General features: G+C 51.9%; 1 protein-coding gene across 2 annotated transcripts in view; it reads left to right on the forward strand.

Moving 5' to 3' along the window:
- The window catches only part of Bdkrb2 (bradykinin receptor B2), a 29,763-nt gene extending 15,160 nt beyond the window's left edge, over positions 1-14,603 (forward strand). The window contains exons 2-4 of one of the 2 annotated variants that reach the window (XM_032908879.1): positions 8,283-8,386; positions 10,009-10,225; positions 10,876-14,603. In XM_032908879.1, coding sequence (XP_032764770.1) covers positions 10,883-11,983 — 1,101 coding nt within the window. In that variant the 5' untranslated portion in view covers positions 8,283-8,386; positions 10,009-10,225; positions 10,876-10,882 and the 3' untranslated portion in view covers positions 11,984-14,603. The remainder of the gene's footprint in view (positions 1-8,282; positions 8,387-10,008; positions 10,226-10,875) is intronic. The other variant, XM_032908877.1, reaches the window with a different exon arrangement.
- The last annotated feature ends 8,390 nt before the right edge of the window (positions 14,604-22,993 follow it).

Consider the following 22,993-nt stretch of genomic DNA (forward strand, 5'->3'; position numbering starts at 1 on the left):
GAAAATGGCTCCGGGTCTTAGCAGGAGAGCGTGGGAAGTTGTCAGGAGAGGTGCAGCTGACTCTGAGACAGTTGTCCCAAATCCAGAGGAACTGTGAATAATTTGTCATCTACAGTCAGAAACGTTCCAGCACCTCAAGCAGGAAATCCTTCTTGTTCGGGACTGGCATAGCCACACCGTTTGCAAAAGCACGGCTGTGATCCCTGCACCGAAGCGTCAATTAGATGTTCGTTCCTGAAACCCTTCATCTGCTGTAGCTTTTTCCTTTCCTTTTCATTACATCGGGTGTGTTGCCCTGTAAAACATGGTAGTGACACCAGGAAGAAAAACATTAAGGAAATTTTAACTAAAAAAGATAAAAGATCTATTTCCTTGTATTTGCAGAGTCAGACAGATCAGGAGCTGCTGGAGATGGAGACAGTGACACAGAGAATGACAGATGCTCAGGATTTGCATACTACAGGAGGGGCGGGGCTCCGTGATGTATAGAAGCCGGACTGGCTGTGAATTGGAAGCCCTTAAAGCTTAGGGACAATCACAGTGTGTCTTATGAAGCTGGTCTGTCTATCAGGTACCGGTTTGAAGTCTCCACAACATGGGGTTCCAGCCCAGTCAGCCTGAGTTTAAACCCTAACTTTGACCTGCTAGCTGTGCCTCAGTTTACCTATCTGTAAAATGGGGCTGATAGCAATCATGTCTACGTGCAGAGGTTGATCTGTCACGTGCTCAGAAACATGGAAAGAAGAGGCATAGCCATGTATGGCCCTCAGGTTACATTGTCACCAACTCTCCCAAAACCCTGTTCAGAGAAATCATCCTATTTCACCAAAAAGGGGGAATCATTTGCCCCAGGTTTTCTAGTGAGTACAGACAAAATCCCATGTCACCCGAATCTGGGCTGGAGGTGAAACAGCAGCCAGACTCAGCCTTTTTTATGTTCTGTGACTCTCTGGGCCCCGTGCTTTGCAACTCAGCACTCAGAAACCTGCTTCCCCCCCACGCCTTCCGGGAAATTCTGGCAGAGCCCAGGGTGCTGGAATTCTGCATGGTTACTCCCTTTCTTTTGAGGGGCTCCCCTTTCATCAGACAGAGGTCATGTGACCCAGGAGATGCTCCATCTTTGGCAGGCCTGCTTAGACAGAACCAGCCCAGTATCCTCAGAGGCTGAGGGGAGCGAGGCAGGGAGCCATCTCCTCTCGGCCATGGCTAGTGAAGGGAGCTGGCCAAGACGGACTCAGCCCACCTTTGGGTGCCTCTAAAAACTCAGTGAGCAGATCCCATGATCTCTGCTTGCGTGCGTCTCTGGACAGGGAGCTCACTGCTTTCCCAGAGTCATCTATAGCCCATTCTCCAGATGAGGAAACAGAGTTTAGGAACACCACACATTTACCCAAAGACACACCCGGTCCCCAGGGCTCAACTCCAGGCCAGCCTCCTCCATTTTTCAGCTGTAATGTCCCAGACAACGGGTAGTGTCATAAGCCCTCAATGAAGCCCGGGAGGCTGCAGAGGCCCAGTTATCCTAGAGGGCCCACTGGCCCCCTCACTGCCATGGGGAATCGCTCTCGAGAGCACATGTTCCTGTCTGCACACACAGAAGCCTTCCTCTCTGATGTAGTTTTGTTGGTTTTGCTCTGTGGAAAAGATTCCTATCGCCTCCTGCGACCAGTGATTATTTCAGTGCTCATGACAGGAAACCCGGGGCCGTCAGAGGCGTGGGAAGACTGAGTCTTTACCCTTTACCTTCACAAAAGGCATGCGCTCTAACATCCCGTGCGTGTCCACAGTAAGGGTGTGCCGGTCTCTGATGCTGGACACGCATGTCTTGGCCTTCCACCCCAGAATGAGGCAGCCATGAGACAAAAGGATGAGGGGCTGGGGTTAGGATTGGAGGTCCTAGATTCAAGGTGAAGTTCTGCTAACCAGGAGTGACCTCGGGGCATACATACCCGCTATGGGCCTCAAGTTCTCGTCTCATGTGCCACCTGGGAGCCTGTCGCACTCAATCCCTTCAGGACTTCATGAAGTTAGAGCCTTAAATTCCCATGTCACCTGAAGGGATGTTCCCAGAGGGGTTCCACCCTGGCCCAGTCCCAGAGCCCCTCTGGCTGTTCCAGTTTTGGATTCCAGCTCCAGGCTGACGTGTCCAGGTTAGTGGGGGAAGTGAAGGGGGCTCTGTTTTCCTCCTCTGCAAAAAGACAGGGAAAAGGGAAGGCTGGGCATTTTGCCTTTGGACACCAGGATTCTTGCCTCTTATAAAACTGTTTGCTGAAGCCTGCTGTTAACGGGAAGGGTATGGGGGTGGGGGTATATGGTATGCCTGGGCAGGCTACGTGTGTGTGCCTTGCAGTTGTTAGCATTGGAACCTCCCCAGGGGGATATCAATAGTATCTAGCCTCACAACAGCTAGAGAAACTCAGGCCACACTATCTACAGCTATTGAATGGTGGAGCTGGCCTTTGGATTAGCTGCGGGTCTCAGTGATAAAATCCCGGGACAGGTCAGGTACCTGGCCCTGTTTTGTTATGTTCCCGAGCACACGTAATAGTAACTGAGAGGCTCAGAAAACACTGGGCATTCTCCCAGAACACATCCAGTCACTGGAGCATAGGCACACATGCACGAATACACACGCACACATACATGTACATGTGCACACACATTCATACACTATGTACACATACACAACTATGTATACATACACAATCACATACTATGTACACATACTACACGCACCATTCCTATGCACACTGTGCACGTGTATAAAGCACAGAGGCACACACACAGCAGCCATTCTCCTTAGCTTCCTTGTCAAACTCTGCTCAAGGCCCATTTTCAAAATAGCTGGCAAAACAGAGGCAAGGGTCTTTCTGTGGTGCGAACCCCATAATATCCAATCATCACAGTGGGCAGATACCACCAGGGCCAGGCTAGAGGCTTCTGTTCTTCTTTCCTGCCGTGAAGATCCTCTAGTGCCCATCAGAGCCTGAGTCTGAGCAGAGAGAGGGTCAGAGAGGCCCTGGGCAGTCCACCTGTACAGCGTATCCTCCCTGAGGAGAAGCAAGGTACAGCCTCCCTCATAAGCAGTTAGGCTGTGAGCTCACCTACCTCAACTTCTCCTTGGGATGCATCCTGCAGGAGATGGATGGGAGCCTCTCCAGGGCCAGAGAATGATTTAGCATTCAGCCTTGTGCAGCTCTGGGTTTGAGACCCGACTCTGATTGGTGGGCTTGAACCACATGGAGCCACTTCAAAGCCTCTGCGTTTTTTGTCTGGGGTGTCTCAGCCTCCAAGGGTGTGAGGATGTATGGAAGTACAATATTGTTACCTTTTGCCTCTATTCTGCAAAGATTCCTGCTTCGGGAGCAAAAGAGAAGTAAACATCTCCTCCCCGCTGACTGTCAGCTAGCCCGGAGGACAGCACTTGCAGTCGGCCAGGCACTTGGCCAGAGAAGCAAAAGGAGCCACGTAGGCATTACAGTAAATGTAGGGACAGAAGGGACAGACCTCACTACCCAAGCAGCGGGAAATCTTAACACTCTCAGGCAGGAGCTTGGCTTGAGAAATGGAGCCGGCTGGAGATTCAGATCATAGGGTTTATTGCCAAGAATTGACTGATGGGCCTGGGGAGGGTGTCTGGGTTCCCTGAAACCTGGGGAAGGTCTTTAGGGAAGGGTCAACCCTGTGTTGGACTCGGACTGCAGCTGCCAGTCCTATGGAGTGTTTCTTCATCTGTGAAACTGGGGTCTGCTCCAAATGTCCTCCGTCTGGGAGATCAAGTCCAGTCAGTGACCTCAGGCACAGGCTTATCCTTCAACACTGCGACACATCACTGTCATCAACAAATGCACTGCATCACGTCCACAGGTATCCTGAGATACACGGGGCACAAAAGCCATACGCTGGACATGCCTAATGGATGTCTTCCTTGTAGAAAGTCAGAGGCTATAGATTTTACTTAAAGCCACCACCGTAATACATAGGCCATCATTAGGGGACCGGGGACATAATAGGGAACACTAGCCTAGTTAGGCTGTCACACATGGATGACCATGGCAAAGCACTTTGAAGAAGATGGTGGGAGGTAGGGATAGCATCTGGGCAGCAGGCTGAGGGGTGTGGCTAGGAGGGAGCAGACAGGAGTGTGGACTGCTGGCCGAGATGTGAGGCTTCAGGCAGAGCTGGACGTATAGAAAATGTCTGGGGAAGCCAGGACTGAATTAAGAGTCTGGAGCATACAGAACACGTTCAACAAAAGGGGACTGAAACAAAGGAATGGCTTTAAAAGCACTGTTTGTTTCAGGTCATTATGACGCCAATGAGCAGCTCAGGCCCACAGTCCCATGAGAGGGCTAATGGTGTAGACAGGAATTATACTTCAAGGGGCGTTTTTACTTCAAGGGTAAGATTACATTGCAAATAAATCAAAATTGTGAAGTGCAGTGTGGGGAAGTAAAGTAACATTCTAAACAGGATCAGCTAGCCATGGTGAACAAGAAGAAACAAAGAATTAAGTCAGCCTCCCTCCCAGGGTGAGAGGTGAGCCGTCATCCTCATCCGGCAATCTCAGCTGCTTCCTGCCTCCCCTGCAGAGAGCATGATGGGAGAAGGGGTTCCACCTCTTAAGTCTCCCTCTGTCCTTTAGTAATATTTCAAGAACATTCCAAAACCAGAAAGTGTCCAGATGCTGGGAGGGCCCACACACACACATGTCTAGTTTGGATCTGGTTTTTTTGATCTGGCTCTTTAGGAGTTCTGAGAATGGAGATCCTGCTGTTCACCCCAACCCCTAACCCCACCCCTGCAGGTAGCTCTGACCTTCCTCGTTTAAGAGCCCAGGGCTACCTGGAAACCCGTGCTCAGGGCTGCACTTTGCTGCAGGGGCTGCTACAAGTTATGAGGTCCCCTTCCCCTCCAACAGCCCCATCTGTACCTTCGATGGAGGTTTACCTAGTGATGGTCTATAAACACCATGCAAAGCTGACTTTGGGGGAAATTTATATTCTGGGAGGATTCAGGGAAGGGATTTAGGAAACCTGACCCTTTCTGGCTCTGGTCTGCTGCTGTAAAGAGGTTTGATTACTGATTCACTGTTGTTAATCAAGGGGCTGAGGCGTGCTGGGCAGAGAGTGGGAGATAGGGAGACGGGGCCTCCCATGAGAAGAGTGTGTGGCATGGGGTGGGCACACATGTACACTTTGCATATACTGAGAGATGCACACAGGTACACATGCACACACATGTGCACATACGTTTTTTGCTGAGATTCTGAAGTGTAGGAGAGCCGCCCCTCGGAACACAGAACAGAGTCTCAGTGGTTGCCTGGGATCATCAGGCTGCCCGTCTCCTTCAACCCCTGTGAAGTCAGTGTCCACCCAGATAGGAAATCAGAGTCAAACATGAGCTGTGAACTGGAGTGCAGGTTGAGTGGAAAGGCCTCTCTATCCTGACCCATCCTATTCCTGTGGCTGAAGCAGGGCGCCCCCTGGTGGTGCAGCGAGAGCAGATTACTAGCCAAGCGATCGCACGGGGAAAGGCTGCCCTGCTGACTTTGATGATAATAGCCCTGGGGAGGATTTTATCTGTGTTGGTCAAGAGTCATCAGAGGAACAGAACAGACAGAATGAATGTATATTAAAAGGAGCCTGAAAAAAAAAAAAGGAAAGCATATGCAAACTGAAAAAAAAAAAAAAAAGGAGCCTGCAGCAGCAACAGAATAGAGTGCTTATGAAATATGGTCTTGGTAGTCCAGCAACTCCTGTTTCTTCATTCTGAAGGGGCTGAGAACCCCAAGGTGGGTTCCCCAGCAGTCCCAATCTGGTGCTAGAGGCCTGGAGAATTCCTAAAGAGCCCCTGGCTGTCAGTCCATGTCAGACACCCCAAAAAAGATGGGTAGCATCATCAGTGACAGCCTGCAGCAGCAACAGAGTAGATGAACTTGCCGATGAGAATGGAAGGAGTGAGCAGGCAAAAAGTAAAGCTTTCTTCTTCCACCTCCTGACCCCACATCCCAAGATGCTGCCCACACTGAGCATGCAAGAGAATTGGAATGTTAGATGCCCCATGCCCCCCACCAGCTCCTAGCATCTACAGGAGTCAACTCAGACCCGTCCCATCCCTGAGAATCAGCATCTGTAGAGCCCTCTCCTGCTCCACCCCCCAACACATACAGCCCAACATACCACTGTCATGAGCACCGAGTTTTCCTCCTTGTTCTCTTTAAACATTCTTCTTGTGCCTGAACTTGCTCTCCCAAAGGTATTTGTCAGGACCCCAAAAAAGGGAGCCAGAAGGCACATTTTCTTGCCGGGTGGCATAAGAGGTTGACAGACCCCCATGGAGCCAGAAGTCCGCGTCGGAGTATAGAGAACATGTGTTGTCAGATGGGAGACCTGGTTGCCCTGAGATGGCATGGCCTACACCCCTGCTCTTCCCTTTTTAGACAGTGGGCTCTTGGTGAAAACTAGAAACTCTGGACCCTAAGGGCCCCCAAGACAGGGAGCTGGGGTGCCAATATCCCCCACTGTACCCCTGGTCAGACCCACTGGGAAGCCAAATGTCAGAATCCCAAGAGTGACCCCAAGGGGCCTGCCAAGCCCAAGGCAGTGGAGAACGGGGGGTTTGGAGCAGGGCTCAGGAGAACCCACACTGGAGCCAGGCAGTTCCCAGAGATACAGGAGCAGAGGGGTAGCCTGTGGTTGTCAAGTACTCTGGGCAGTAAAGCACCTGCTGTCTGTGTGTTGGGCAAGAGCGAACACATATTTTGCTTTTATTTTGAAAGCAGGGGCTGGCTGGGCCATACCGGTCACTAGGACTATTGGCTACCTTTTCAGGGCCACCAAGATCAAGGACCCAAGGTCTCCAGGAGCTGTCACTGTCTAGCCACACGCTAGCCAATCCCAGAAAATAAGAGGCATCTCTGCCCTTCTGGACAACTGGCATGCGACTAACAGACCCCACCCACGTGAATCATAACATGTGCTAAACCCAATGCCTCAAATGCAGAGTCCTAGTTACCCAGTGGCTTTCCCCCTAGAGTCTGGAAGAATCTCTGAAAGGCTGGATGTAGAGTATTCTCTTTCCCAGTCTTCCCTTGGTGGAGAAGCAGACTCTTCTGAGTTCCTAGTCCTGGCCTTGGCTTTGGAAAGTTCCCGTAAAAGCTCCGGTGTCATCTGGGTACCACACACATACACGTGTGCACGCACTGAACTGGGAGAGCCTGGCTTCTAAAGCTAGGCGCTTTTGCTGTGTCCAGAATCTTCTAGCTTAGGAGTGACTGGCTGCTGAGCGAGACATCGGTAGCAACCCACACGCATGCACGCACACCCACAAATACACGTAACCCGGTTTCCTAAACACCTCCCAGGCAGGTCATGTCACATGGAGTTCTGGACAAAGTATGAAGACCAGATAGGCTAAAACACCTGACAGAAACGCCTGAGCAGAGGCGAGTTTGGGCAAACTCAGTTTCAGTGGGTTCGGTCTGTCTGGGGGAGGCTTGGCAGAGGCCATGCAGTGAGAACGTATGACAAGGAGCCTCTCGTTGTAGGAGACAGGAAGCAGAGAGTCACTCAGAACCAGGGGTGCGTATGACCCTCAAGAGGTCTGCCCCTAGTGACCCACTTCTGCTGGATAATCCCTGCCCCCTAGAGGTTCACGGCATGCCAAAATAGCTCTACCTCCTTGGGACCAAGACATGAGCCAGGGGAGGACAGTTCAGACTGAATGTGTGATATCACCTTTTATAAGAACCAGGCTCTTACACGATCCTCCCAGGGACACAGCCAAGCCATTGGCCTAGTATTTGACATCAGTTGGGCAAGCCTTAGTGGCTATTTGAATGGCATCTCCCCCTTCTCTGCAGCCTGCAAGCATCCTGGACATAGACAGTGCAGCTGCATTCACTGTGCGTGCCCACATTCCACGTGGGTTAAGCATTTGTATGTCTAGAGAAGGCCCAAGACCCCATCTTTCATACTCATGGAGGATGGGTTTTTTTTTCAATTAATTATTTTTTAATGTGTCTATGTACTCTGTGTGTGTGTGTGTGTGTGTGTGTGTGTGTGTGTGTGTGTGTGTGTGTGTGTCTTGGAGACTTGGGACGGAATGTCAGATCCCCGAAACTGGAGTTATAGGCACTTGTGAGCTCCCATCTGGGTGCTGGGATTTGAACCCAGGTCCTTTGTAAAAGCATCCAGTGCTCATAACCACTCATCTCTCCAGCCCAGATATGTGTGTTTTGACCATCACAGCTAATGACGTTTTCTTCTCTGCTTCCCCAGGACGATCCTCACTCGTCTTTGTCCTGAGTACAAATGCACTGTTCTTGGAAGCGACCCGTGCTCCTGTCCGTGCATGAGCCCATGCCCACCACAGCCTCTCTGGGGTGAGTCAAGGGTTCTTCGCCTCATTATCGCTCACTCTAGGACTCCAGGACCGGCAGCATCCTGTTTTGGATCGTGGTTGAGGGGGCATTTTGTGTTAGGCCCAAAGACCAAAGCTTTAACCTTAGTCCCCACGGCCCTATCAGGAGCAGCGGGAGTGAGCTTTTGTGGGACTAGGGGAAGGCACGAGGACACTTCATTGCAAGGGAGGTGTCCAAGTCATTGTGAAGACAGGGTCACTGTGGAATTGACATCTGCTGGAAGACTGAAGACTAAGGGGATGCTTGGGGAAACTGAGTCAGAGTAGAGCCAGGAGACAGGGCCTCCATCCCGAGGAACCAATGCTGGCGGCCGATCACCAACATCCTGTGGCAGCAGAGATGTCCCAAAAGTTCTCCATGCTCACTCACTGGCCAGACAGCCTCCTGGATTCCTGGGGTTTTCTCAGCGCGCTGGTCCTCACAACGAACACCAAATGGCTCTGATGGTATGCATGAGGCTCCAGTGAGCAAATAGCCAAACCCAAGCTGCTAACATGGGCTCTCCAGGTCCGCAGAAGTAGGGCCGAGGGTCAGAATGAGGACATCTGGAAAGTTCCAGAAGAAGAGCCTTTTCCATAGGTCGTGGTGTAGGACAGTCTGCAGGTGACCCGTCTCTGCTGCGTGGTGACCGGGCTCAGTTGGAAGAGACTGCCCCGTGGGAGCAGAAACAGCACAGGCTGCACTGGGGTTGGTGACTCCTCTTACACCCTAGGGTGTCTGGCTTCCCATAACCCACTCTGTGAGGCCAGGAAGGCCCTGCAATGCATTTAAAGACCCCCACCTCGGAAGTCACATGTCCCTATCACCACTACGGGTCAGCAGCAGTTCACTAAGTCCAACTACATCCATAGGAACAAGAATTAGACCAAAAGGAATTGTGTCAGAGACTCTGTGTGTGTGTGTGTGTGTGTGTGTGTGTGTGTGTGTGTGTGTGTGTGTGTCCAGGCATCTTCCCAGAGCATATGTCTTACCCCTTGGCCCCTCTGTAAGTAACATCCTCAGGGCCACAGTGGGGACCCTCCCTTCTTCCCTTTTTCAGTCTCATCTCTCCCTCCACACACATCCCTGCCAAACTTGAATCTCACTTCCTGACCCCAAAATGGACTTGAGATCTGTCACTGCTCCAGCCTTGCCTGCATTCTCCCCCATCGGAGGCTTTTTAAAATCCCAATTGGGCCCGGCTCCAGGATTCCTAATGGTGGTGGTGGTGGTGGTGGTGATGGTGATGGTGATAGTAATAATGTCACCGCCTACCCAGGACTCATCACAGAGGTGTCCTTATCCACAAAGGGAGCTACAGGGCTCCAGATACCTCAGGATCCAAACCGAGTCACTCATGAGTCACAGGCTGGCTCTTGGGTAACACCAGCCCAGAAGACACTCTGGGGTTCTTCCTGAGAAACGCCAGGATGCTGGGCAGAGCCTTCTCACTGCCTAGTGCTTCCCCTCACCTGCCCCACAGTGAAGGGCCCTCCCATCCCCCACTCCACGGTGACTAATCACACGTGCCCTGGGTGTGCTGTAGGCTTTTTTAATGCATCTTCATAATCATGCTTTGACATTATTCCCACTCTGCTGGTTAGGGGTCCAGAAACACTAAGCAACTGTCCAAGGCCATACCGTGACCAGGACTTGACCCCAGGAGGACTGGTCCAAAGCCTCGCTGTGCCTCCTCCCGTGCACCCTCTGCTCACCTCCTGTGCTCTGCTGCACGGACACAAGGTCCTCCCTCTGCCCGAAGACACAGGCTGTCGTGGAAGTGGCTGTGTTCTGGGGGCCAGGCTGCCATCTCTCCACCTGGTATGACATCACTGATCTGGTCTAACTCACAGCTCACCCGTGACCCCGCTCTGAGGAGGGGAAGAGGCGTGAGAAGGCAGCGAGCACATCTCATAGTGGAGGCTTCAAGGGAGTCTGGGTGTGGCATTCGTGGTCATTAGAGTAGCCAGGGAAACCGGGAAGGTTTCTTTTTTTTAAAAAATTGTTATTTATTTTATGTATGTGAGTACACTGTAGCTGTCTTCAGATACACCAGAAAAGGAATCGGTTCCCATTACAGATGGTTGTGAGCCACCATGTGGTTGCTGGGAATTGAACTCAGGACCTCTGGGAGAGCATTCAGTGCTCTTAACTGCTGAGTCATCTCACCAGCCCCTAGGGAAGGATTCTTAACAGAGCTCAGACCACGGTCCCTTTGGTCCTACGAGCAGAGAACCTCTCAAAGGGCTGGAGAATCCAATGTCCCCTAGTGCTGTGCCCAGAGAGACTGGAGCTCCACCACCTCCCACACCCCCACTGCCCTGAGGAGCCATCATCTGAGCAATAGATTCTCTGGTCCACCTCTCCTTCTGAGCTCCTCCCTGCCTTTCCTCCTTCCCCTATCCCGTCTTCTCCCCTCCCCTTCCTTGTGGCCCGAGGATACAACTGTCTCTTTCTCTACTTTCTTTCAGCATTGAAATGTTCAACATCACCACGCAAGCCCTGGGGTCTGCTCATAACGGGACCTTTTCAGAGGTCAACTGCCCAGACACCGAGTGGTGGAGCTGGCTCAATGCCACCCAGGCCCCCTTCCTCTGGGTCCTCTTCCTGCTGGCCGCACTGGAGAACATCTTTGTCCTCAGCGTGTTCTGTCTGCACAAAACCAACTGCACCGTGGCTGAGATCTACCTGGGCAACCTGGCAGCCGCGGACCTCATCCTGGCCTGCGGATTACCCTTCTGGGCCATCACCATCGCCAATAACTTCGACTGGCTGTTCGGAGAGGTGCTGTGCCGCGTGGTGAACACCATGATCTACATGAACCTCTACAGCAGCATCTGCTTCCTGATGCTTGTGAGTATCGACCGATACCTGGCGCTGGTGAAGACCATGTCCATGGGCCGGATGCGCGGGGTACGCTGGGCCAAACTCTACAGCCTGGTGATCTGGAGCTGTACGCTGCTTCTGAGCTCACCCATGTTGGTGTTCAGGACCATGAAGGACTACAGGGAAGAGGGCCACAACGTCACGGCCTGCGTCATCGTCTACCCGTCCCGCTCCTGGGAGGTGTTCACCAACATGCTGCTGAACCTGGTGGGTTTCCTCCTACCCCTGAGTATCATCACCTTCTGCACGGTGCGGATCATGCAGGTGCTGAGGAACAACGAGATGAAGAAGTTCAAGGAGGTCCAGACGGAGAGGAAGGCCACTGTGCTGGTGCTGGCTGTCCTGGGGCTCTTTGTGCTGTGTTGGTTTCCTTTCCAGATCAGCACCTTCCTGGACACGCTGCTGCGGCTCGGCGTGTTGTCGGGATGCTGGAACGAGCGTGCCGTGGATATCGTCACCCAGATCAGTTCCTACGTGGCCTACAGCAACAGCTGCCTCAACCCGCTGGTGTACGTGATTGTGGGCAAGCGCTTCCGAAAGAAGTCCCGAGAGGTGTACCAGGCAATATGCCGGAAGGGAGGCTGCATGGGAGAGTCTGTCCAGATGGAGAACTCCATGGGGACTCTGAGGACCTCTATCTCGGTGGACCGGCAGATCCACAAGCTGCAGGATTGGGCGGGGAACAAGCAGTGAACATAAGCCATCGGGCAGGACCACTGCCGAGCGTGTGAGGACTGCTGGGACCTGAGCTTCTCAGCCTGGGTTCAGGAAGGAGCTTGAAGCATCCTAGGGAATCAGGCAGGTGATTCCAGCCCTGTCTCACGGCATAAGCGTGCTGTGGGGAATGGGGACCCTGGAGCATAGCGGGGTTATTCTTACTGGCTGGTGCTCTAAAACCCCCATGAGTGGAGGGGATCATGGGGTAGGGATGGGAGTGACAAAGCTTCCTTCCCTTTGGGGGAAGGACAGATCTCCTGCCAGTTTTGGCCCTGTGGCTACATGCACAGTTGGCATGGCTGCCTCATTTCCCAGTTTCAAGGGTTTAAGATTTATTGGTCTTCTGAAGGCTAAGTTCTAAGGAGTCTCTGGTAAGAGCCCAGAGACTGGGATTCTGTGGTTCCTCTCACCCCTAGACAAGGTGGACGGTACAAAAGAAGAACCCCAAAGCATGTATGGAGCACTTGCTGAGTACACAGCATTGAACACTGTGGGCAGGAGGGAAGACACGCATAGTGTAATGTCTTAAAGGAGCCCTGGCGTTAGTGGAGAAAGCCAAGGACTTGCAGTCTCCAGAAGGCTCCTGATGGCGTGCCAAAGCAAGGAACTGTGGGAGAGGGGAGAGCACAGGGCCTAGGGGAACCGGTAACCCTGAACACGGTAGCCTGACCCCTGCCTCTGCTTCTTCTGCTGTCATGTGAGGGTGTCCTGTGCTTTGAAAAGTGGGGTGTTATAGGGCTGTGAGGCATCAGAACACACATCACTGGGTCTGGACACACGTCACATGCAGATGCACCAGAACACACATCACATGGAGATGCACCAGAACGCACATCACGTGCAGATGCATCAGAACGCACATCACGTGCAGATGCATCAGAACGCACATCACTAGATCAAGACACACATCACACGGAGACACTTGGCACAGAGAAAGCCACTCAGGCTTACTCTGCCTGCAGGTACAAGAGGCCCTCACTCCCTCCTACCTTTCCCTCCTAGTATCCCACCCCTATGTGCACACAACAAAGCGTTTGGTACTTGGGAAGGGCGGGAGAAAGCAAGTGTTTGTTTTGCAATGAGACAAAGAAAAGGATTTCTGGTGGGACCTGCCCGGAGAATCCACACCTTGCAGCATGGCTGCAAATTGGTAGCTGACTGGGAGAGTTTAAGCTGCTTCCCAGGGCTCCTGGCTCAGTGACCAAGGGATGCCAATTAGTGGTTTATCTGAGAGTGACTCACAAAGCAGGGATGCTACCAAAGAGCTGACCCATCATCCAAGGTCACTTAACTGAGGGCGTTAATTCCAGGCCCAGCTCCCTACATGGCTGCAGAGTGCCTCGTGAGTGATGTCAGGGGTGGGTAGGGCTGCCTGGGCCCCGGGGAACTCTGACAGGAGAACCACCCCCACCTTGGGGGAGAGGGGAACAACACATCTGCATATTGAGCAGGTCTTCCACCAGAGATAGGATAGCCTTCCGGATGGTTTCAGGGCCAGTGGGTTCCCCATTAGAACCTATTCCAGGGGCCTTGGGTGAGCTCAGTGTCAGTGGAGACAGTTGCCCCAGCAACGTCATAGACTCGGGTGACAGACACCATACTCATAGTTCCAGAATCTTCCATGGGAGTTTATTTTTCCACGTGACCGTACCCTGTGACGAACCTCCCGACAGAGGCCACTTAAGGGAAAGAGAAGGGTTACTTTGTCTCTCAGTGTCAAAAAAAAGGCTTCGGTCCAGTGTAGCCGGGGACTGTATGGTAAACAGAGCAGGAAACGGAGACACGGCTGGAACCAGGGCAGCATATGACCTTCAAATGTCTGCCCCTAGTGACCTTTCACCTACTAGGTCCTACATCTTAAAGCTTCCATCGCCTTCCAAATTAGGACCAGCAGTCAGGAATGAAGGGAGGTGCCTTTCAGACTCAACTATAACAATTTCACTGCCTATTGGCTGGCCTCTGAGGCTAACACTCTGTCAAGCCCCTGGGGACATCTGAGGGGCATATCAAACAACCTCCAACACCAAGCCACTTAGGAGCTGACCACCTGATAGCCACGGGCTACGGAGACTCAGGAAATGGGCAGAGTTCATTGGTGTTTCTGGCCAGGCTGAGCCAAGGGAGAGCCTACATGGCAAAAGTCCTGTGAATCCCCACCAATCTGACTCTGAATTTCCTAAGAGAGAAGACCCCAGGAAATTCTTTTTTCCACCCCATCCTCCACTTGTAGCCAAAAGAAGGAAACAGATGGCATAAGCTGAGAATGGACTCGGCCACACCCATACTGTGAAGGTGAAGCAGGGCCCCACCCTCAGAGGAGAAGTTGGTGGGCTACGGGCGTGAGGGACACGGCTTGACCACAGCCTGGGTCCCTCAGGGTGGCTGAAGGGTCTGAAACTGGGTCACTGCAGGGTCTGCAACTAGGTCTGCAGGAGGGAAGCCCCCTTGTGCCTTGCGTCGACACCCTGATGAGAAACCGTGTCCATTGAAGGATGGAGAAAGCTCTGTACCGTGCAGAGGAAGTGGCCGACAAGGGAGGAGCGCTCTGTGTAAGAACACGCCTCCTCTGTGCACTGGAATAAACAGATGAATTTTGCATGGTGTTTCCCTGTGTCAAACTTCCTGAACCTCTGAGCTCTGTCTGACTCGGGGACACTGGCTTTGGTAGTCGAAAGCCTTGGGAGATGAGGGACGCATTCGGTTCCCATGGAAATGATCATTGGTCTCCAAGCTTTTGAAATTGAGTGGCAGGTGGTGGGACTGGGGCTGGGCGGGCAACACACACCACAGGGCACTCAATTTGCATACTGACTAATATGCATTGAAATATGCGTTAATATATTTAACAAATAGCGTTAGGACTTTTCAGAAATGCATTTTGGGTATTTCCTCCCACGCTACTTTACTCCATGACACCTGATGACCAAGCCTCTTTCAGATGTTCGTATCATAATGTCAGAGACGGCCAAGTCCAGTCGCTCATGTCTGCCAAACACTTCCATTTGACCTTCACCTTGAACCAAGAGCATCCTGCATTATATGGAGACGAAAGACCAGCGTTTGTGTCTTCCCAGAGATGAGAATCTCTGTACTTCACATTCGCTTCGGGTTCCACATCCACTCTCCATGTTTCTGTTCATCCATCAAACAAGACTCCATTCTGTGACTCCACAAACAGCACTGCCTAGTCACATACCCATCTGTCCATTCCAGAAACCTGGGCTCAGTGTTCCCTGAACCCCGTCTTGTTCATCCCTAGGTGGAGAACCATCCCTTTCGGATTCTGCCCCTTGTGTTTCCTGGGTCTTTATGACCTACCGTCCTGGCTAACTGCTTCTCACTCCACTGCTAGATATCTCCACCCTCTCGTTCTTCCCCCTAGGCAACAGCAGTTTTCAAGACTACAGTCCCAGAAGGCTGTGATCATGGGGAATAGCTCTCAGGTTTCAGAGTCACGGTGACGTGGAGTCCCATTCTGGTTCTACCCGGGCTCCCATTCGACTCTTATCCGTGTTATGTCAACTTTTAATGGGGTCATTTTGATGGGGTCAGCAATGGCGGCAATCAAATCAGAAAACTGGCAATAGGGTTCATGTAGGAGACTTTTTAGGATGGTGTCTGGTACAGACTTGAAACCAGTCTGTGAGATACGTATCTGTAGTGGTGAGTGTCTTCCGTGATGGTGAATGTCATCTGTGATGGTGTATGTCACCCATGATGGTGAATGTCATCCGTGATATTGTATGTCATCCATGATATTGTATGTCATGTCATCTGTGATAGTAGTGTATGTCATCTGTGATATTGTATGTCATCCATGATATTGTATGTTGTGTCATCTGTGATAGTAGTGTATGTCGTCTGTGATATTGTATGTCATCCATGATATTGTATGTCATGTCATCTGTGATAGTAGTGTATGTCATCTGTGATATTGTATGTCATCCATGATATTGTATGTCATGTCATCTGTGATAGTAGTGTATGTCGTCCGTGATATTGTATGTCATGTCATCTGTGATAGTAGTGTATGTCATCTGTGATATTGTATGTCATCCATGATATTGTATGTTGTGTCATCTGTGATAGTAGTGTATGTCATCTGTGATGGTGTATGTCATCTGTGATGGTGTATGTCACCCATGATAGTGAATATCATCTGTGATAGTAGTGTATGTCATCTGTGATGGTGTATGTCATCTGTGATGGTGTATGTCACCCATGATAGTGAATATCATCTGTGATAGTGTATGTCATCTGTGATGGTGTGTGTCACCCGTGATGGTGAATGCCATCCATGATATTGTATGTCATCTGTGATGGTGTATGTCACCTGTGATGGTGTATGCCGTCTGTGATGGTAATGGTTATGTCATCTGTGATGGTGTATGTCACCCGTGATGGTGAATGTCATCCGTGATATTGTATGTCATCCATGATATTATATGTCATGTTATCTGTGATAGTAGTGTGTGTCACTTGTGATGGTGTATGTCACCCATGATGGTGAATGTCATCTGTGATGGTGATGATGTTAATAATGGTGACAATGGTGGCAGTGGTAGTGATAGCAGAAATGATGCTGATGGTTGGTGCAGAAGCTATTGACAAGGGTGGTGAATATGGTGGGGATGGGAATGTCGATGAGGACACTCTTCACAAGGAAACCTTTTGTAATAAAGCTACACATTCATACATGGCTTGCAAGGCTTCCAGTGATCTAACCCCGCCCACCCTGCTGCTCCACCCCCTTCTACTCCACTCTTTCTCTACCCTCCAGCTACAGTGGGCTCAAAATGCTGGGACAGATCTCAGGAGACATTCCACTTCTCCTCAGGTACCCCTCCTCCTGTCAGCCTCCACCCCACACAGTACCCCACGTCTGAAGTGCCCAAAGGAGATTCCAGCTCCAGGGGATAGAGATGTGGGCATGACAAACCATTTATTTAGGGCACAGTACGGGTAGGATTCTGAGAGGAGCCATGGGCTGGGACTGGAATCACTGGAGTCAGATCTGGATGCGGGACTGTCCACCCTAACCCCACCACACAGGCCCTTCCCTGGGCTCCAGGAAGTCAGACCCATGAGGAGAGCTCCTGGTAGGCCTTAGGAAACCAGTCAAGAGCAGGAATTCTGCTCTAGCCAGGGCAGTCAAGGCCAAATGTAGAGCTAGCCTCCTCAGGCCAGGGGCTCCCATAGGAGCTCACGTGAGGCCATGAGGAGAGTTCACTGACTGAGGAAGACACTAAGCAAGCGCAGTCTTTGCGGCTCAGAAGGTAGAGCTTCACACAACCCAGCAGTGCAGCTCTGTGTCTTTGCTAATCTCACTGTCAAGCCTCACACAGCCCCGATCCCTCATCTAGGTCCAAGGTGAATGTGGGGGTCACGGACGAGCAACCAAGGTCAGGAATTGGCAAGAACAGTGGCTGAAAGCTTACATCTTTCGGTTTCGGCTGAGACCAGGTCTAAGTCAACCAGGCCCATGGAACTAAGAACCACACCAGACCTCACCCCTTTCCATGGAGACCGGCAAGGTTGGGAACTTATTGGGGTCCACAGTTCTTAAAGGGGGTGTTAGGGAGCCCCAGTGACTCTGCTAGCTGTGGGTCCGTCTGTGAGACCTGCCGGGAGCAATCTCCCTCCATCTTCCTCCTGCACAGTGCCGTCCTTCATCTATGAAATGTGATGGCGGTGTTTCCCCTTTCCCCATTGTTGCAAGTGGGAATGCTCGGAGGGCTGGGGAGACAGCTTAGGTGAGAAAAGTGCTTGCTGGGATCTGAGTTTGAGCAGCAGAAGTGGGGTGAAGACATCTGGACTTGGTGCTGTGTCCTTACAGTCCCAGAATTAGGAAGGTGGAAAAAGGCAAACGGCTCAAGACTCACACACAGGCCAGCCAGTATTCTAAGGAATGACGTCTGAGGTTGGCCTCACACACGTGCACACGCTTGTATCCCCTGCTTGCATCAGCAGATATAAAGTGCTTGGAATAATGTCCCCTAACCCTGGCTTAGCCAACAAAACTTTGCAATCTACCACAGACAGACAGAGGACCTCCCATAAATTGCTTCTATACCAGAGTCTGGCCTGTTGTTAACACTACAATAAACAGTGTCTTTGGGCCCCCATGTGTACAGAGGTTCTCCATTTACAATGGTTCTACCTAGACAATTTCAACTTTATGATGGATGGCACCAGGCCTTGACCATCCAGATTCTTTTCCCGGGCTAGTGATACGCCTGAGTCTGTCTCTGCAGTGGGCAGAGACACCGCAGTTCCGGGGCAGCTCTCGGAGTAACAGTCAGAGGGGAAACAACACCCCACAAGCTGTGCTGCTCAAGTGAGACGTTCAGAGACATAGAAATCTAACGCAGATTTCCCGTTCATACGGCCTTCGAGTTATGATGGATTTATTGGGATGAAGCCCCACCGTGAGTGGAGAACCATGTGACCTTACGCTGACACACGCACTGACACACAAATATAAACTGTTAAGATGCAATCCACATGCCCCACACATCCCCCGTTTCAGCTTTTAGTGATTCACAGAGTTGCACAACCATCGTCACGCTTTAATTCCAGAACGTCCTCATCATCCCAAAGTAAAATCCCCGACACATTAGCTGTCGCCTCAGATTCCTCCCATCCCACTGCTCCGCTCTGGTGGCTACTCATCGCGGTCTCTCCCTCTGCCCCTCCGGCATTTCACGCTGGCACACTCATGCATGAATACTGATGGTGTCTGGCTTCTCTCACTTGCTTTCCACAGACATGTGACACTTGCGGGAGACATCCCCAAGTGGCCCGGGCTAGCGACTCAACTCTACTCCTCTAGCTTTGGCCTCAGGGTCTCTTTCTGTAACACGGAAAGTCAATTCTCTAAGTAAGAACATCTCCAGCATGTGACTCTGCGAAGGGGCCTTAGGAAAAGCTGTAGAGGGCGGTACCAGCAAGGCAAAGGCTGTCCCACAGTGGGGCTAGGCTCCTGGCTCAGCCTCAGCTTACCCACTTCATGACTGGAGGAAGTGAGCTTCCTGCTTGGGCGTCCTCCTCTACAAAATAAGGATCCAGGTGTCGTGACAATTAAGTGAGGTAAAGTTGGTGTAAAGGGTCACACTGCACCTCCCAGAAACACACACACACACACACACACACACACACACACACACACACACACACACACACACACGTCCATTTGGAAGTCCACAGTGTGGCTTGGTTGGGAATAACGTCTTAGCCCAAGTAACAGCTTAAAGTGAGGTTATACTGGAGCAGAGTGGGCCCTTGGTCAAACAGCTGTTATCATTACAAAAGACAGGAGCACCCAGAGTTGAGGGGAAGGAGGGGACACATACTAGAGTGATGGCCTGAGCCCAAGAGAAGAAAGGGTGATTGATAGCCACAGGGTCTGATGGAGCAAGTGTAGTCCCCCCAGGGCCTCCAGCTGTCCGTCCTGACGTCTGTTCCCAAGCGTGAAGGAAGCATCCTACGAAAGCACGACACACCCCAGCCTTCTGAATTGTGCAGATTTTACCAAACAAAAGAGACTGGGTGCTTTCCCAAGGTCACACGGCTCGCCAGAGGCCATCCCAGGAGCAGAGGTCTGGTACCAGTGGGTGTGTGTACCCATGGGCTGCCACACGTATCTCCTTCTCCCACCCCCAAGGGCAGGTGCTTGAACTTGGTTAAAGAGAAACTGAAAGTCCTGCCTCCAGACTTGTGGCTCCTGCAGCCACCAAGGCCCTAGGGAAGACGGTTGTTTTGAAGATAAGGGCAGATTTGGGGTTCTGAGCCTCCTGAGGAAGCTGCCTCTCCACCGTGTCACCTGTGTGACCTCCACAGTAGGACAGAAGCAGCATCTGCTCCTCTAGGACTGGTCAGGGTGGGCGAGCCGTATGGTCTTATGTCAACTTGACACTAACTAAGGTCATCTAAGAGGAAGGAGCCTCAGTGAGAAGCAGCCTCCTTAAGATGGGGCTGCTTAAGATTAAGACATTTTCTTAATTAGCGATTCATGTGGGAGGGCCCAACCCACTGTGTGGGGCCACCCCTGGGCCCATGGTGCTGGATTCTAGAAGAAAGTGGCCTTGGTGAGCAAAGTCAATAAACAGCTCCCATTCCATGGCCACAGTTTCCGCTCCAGGTTCCTGTCCTGTTTGAATTCCTACCCTGGCTTCCTTCAATGATGAACAGGGATGTGGAAGTGTAAGCTGAATGAACCCTTTCCTACCCAACTTGCTTCTGGCCACGAAGTTTCACCACAGCAATAGAAAGCCTAATTAAGACAGCGGAGGGCAGCCATGTCACCATCCTGAGCTGACAGGACCACGGTCGAACGCAACATCACAATAATAAAAACTATGGCCCTGCTGGAAGTGCCGACGGGAAGATGGGAAGTCTCGTTCTGAGAAGGGAGAGCAGGAGAGGGCGGAGTCCCCTCTGTACCCCTCGTGGACACAAGTGGTTTAGGATATGCTTACTACATAAGAGAAATGTTGCTGTTATTAGGTATAAATCATTTCTGAATTCTCTCAACAAATCCTGGACATCCCACAATGCATCAGCCCACTCAGGGGGTAGCAAATGAGAGCTAACATGTGTGTATAGAACACGTGAAAAGCGGCAGATGGAATGAAGAGCCAGGAAGCCAGGGGGGGAGGGAGGAGGGGGAGGAGGGGAAGAGGTGGAGGAGGAGGAGGAGGAGGGGGGGGAGGAGGAAGGAGAGGAGGAGGAGGAGGAGGAGGAGGAGGAGGAGGAGGAGGAGGAGGAGGAGGAGGAGGAGGAGGAGGAGGAGGAGGAGAGAGGAGGAGGAGGAGGAGGAGGAGGAGGAGGAGGAGGAGGAGGAGGGAGGAGGAGGAGGAGGAGGAGGAGGAGGTTCCAAAAATGGCTGCATCTCCAGACATCTTGTAGGAAACAGGAAGACCTGAGGAGGTGAGCGTGAGGCTTCCTGGGTAAGCCGCTCCTGGCAGAGGAAGCCGTCAATCCCAAGGCTCTGTGGTGAGAGATGTGTCAGCTCTAAGACGGTTGAGGGGGTCTGGAGGGCCTGTGAGAGCATCAGGACTGGCATGGGTGGCCTTGAAGACCACCATCCTGCCTTAGTTCCTGCTGGAGACAGAGGGTCAATGTTTCAAGGGTAGAAAGGTCTTAGATTCCAAAAGATAAAGAAGTAGAGTTGATCGTCCAGGTTCAGACCCTGATAGGGCCTTGGAGAAGTTTCCTCTTGAGGACTGGGACCCAGGGCTGAGATTCCCTTGTGAGGAGCACCTGGGAGACCCCATGTCCTTTTCCAAGCAGCCCAGTACAGGGTCCAAGAGCACAGGTGGGGTCCTTATAAACTCCCCCTGGTGCATGGAACCCTGGTCCAGCTTCCACCCACCAGTGAGCAGCTTCTCACTCTAGGGCTGGTCTCATACACACAACCACCCACTGAAGAGGTCCCAGTGTCCCTATATTCCTCAGCCAGGTGCTGGGTAAGGGCTGTGGGGGACAGGGGCGATGGATGAGATCTGAACAGGAAAAGACGCCTAGGCAGGAGAGACGCCCGGTTAGCCTGATGTCCCGTCTCAAGAGTTCAAGAGACAGTGAGGATGAGACAGCCTTTACTGCAGATGGAGGGTCCCTCCTCTCCTCATTCCTGTTTGGCCCCCATGTCTCTCCCTTTCCCATCATCCATTGCCTCAAAGACAAAGGGGAACCTCTCCTCTCCAGCCCTAGGCCACCTTCCCACTACGGCGGGAATAAGCCTGTTTTCAAAAAGCTCTCTAACTTACCCAGGGTGGCCCTGGACCCCATCCAGACACCACAGATTCATTCCCCTGAAGTCCAGCTTCCTCAGCCTCCACAAGGCTTCTGAGTGCGGTCCCACCCAAATCTGGCCTTCTGCCCTCGGCTGTTCTCATTCCTTCGGACATGCATGTCGACATATCTCCTAGGTCAGGGAATCTGAGAGGCCCTCCTTCCTCCCACCAGAACTAATCAAAGACTCTGCCGAGGGCGGGTCACTGCCGGGCAGAGAGACATGTGCCCAGGACCGACACTTCTCAGCCATGCATCAGTCCAGACTCCTGTGAATCAAGGGAGAGCCGGCACTGGCTAGCAAGGCCTGGCTACACTGCCAAGTGGGAAAGCCCATGGCTTTTGAGCTTTTCCTGGGCTAAGCCAGCCCTAGGCATATAAAAAGCGTCTAGATGGCTCACAACACCGCACCTCTTGGGAGGGCTGGGACAAGGCAAGAGACTTTCTCAGTCTCTCCCTGTCTCTGTCTCTGTCTCTCTGTCTCTGTCTCTCTCTCTGTCTCTTTCTCTCTCTGTCTGTCTGTCTGTCTCTGTCTCTCTCTTTCGCTCTCTCTCTCTCTCTCTCTCTCTCTCTCTGTCTCTCTCTCTCTCTCTCTCTCTCTCTCATTTACCTTTCTGCTTCCATGATCCCACATCCCCTAGCGACAAGAGAAGACATCTCTGGAAATGTTGCTAGTGGCCGTGAAATCATGGGGGGAAAAAAGAAAAAGAAAAGAGGGAGGAGATCAGATGTCAGACAGAGCAGGACATCTTACCTGGATGAGTTGGACTCACCTTTAGAAACAGAGTTTCCGCCATGAACCTGGTGGGCAGTTTCCAGCAGTAAGGGCAGACATAGAGAGAGAGAGAGAGATGGCTGGCCGGTGGCTGGAGGATCCTGGCACCCAGCTCTCAGTGGAAGTCAGGAATTTCTGCCTCTCTGAAAGCCAGGTCTAGGGTAGATCAGCTTCACTGAAGCCAACTCACACCAAAACCAAACCCAGAGCCGCCAGCAAGGATTAGGAAAATAGCGGCCAGTCTTACTCAACTCTGAGCCCCAAGTGAGTCAAACTTTTTCCGAGCTCACTGTTTGTACAACGGGGTCCACACTGATGGATTCTTGGCTGTGTGTCCTTCGCTGCTCAGATTGAAAGGAAGCTGTCCTCGTGTGCTCCCAAGAACCTGTGGTCAAATCCCAGACCTCCTGGAGCCAACA

The sequence above is a fragment of the Rattus rattus genome, chromosome 7 (genome assembly GCF_011064425.1).
Source record: "Rattus rattus isolate New Zealand chromosome 7, Rrattus_CSIRO_v1, whole genome shotgun sequence".
Taxonomy (NCBI): domain Eukaryota; kingdom Metazoa; phylum Chordata; class Mammalia; order Rodentia; family Muridae; genus Rattus; species Rattus rattus.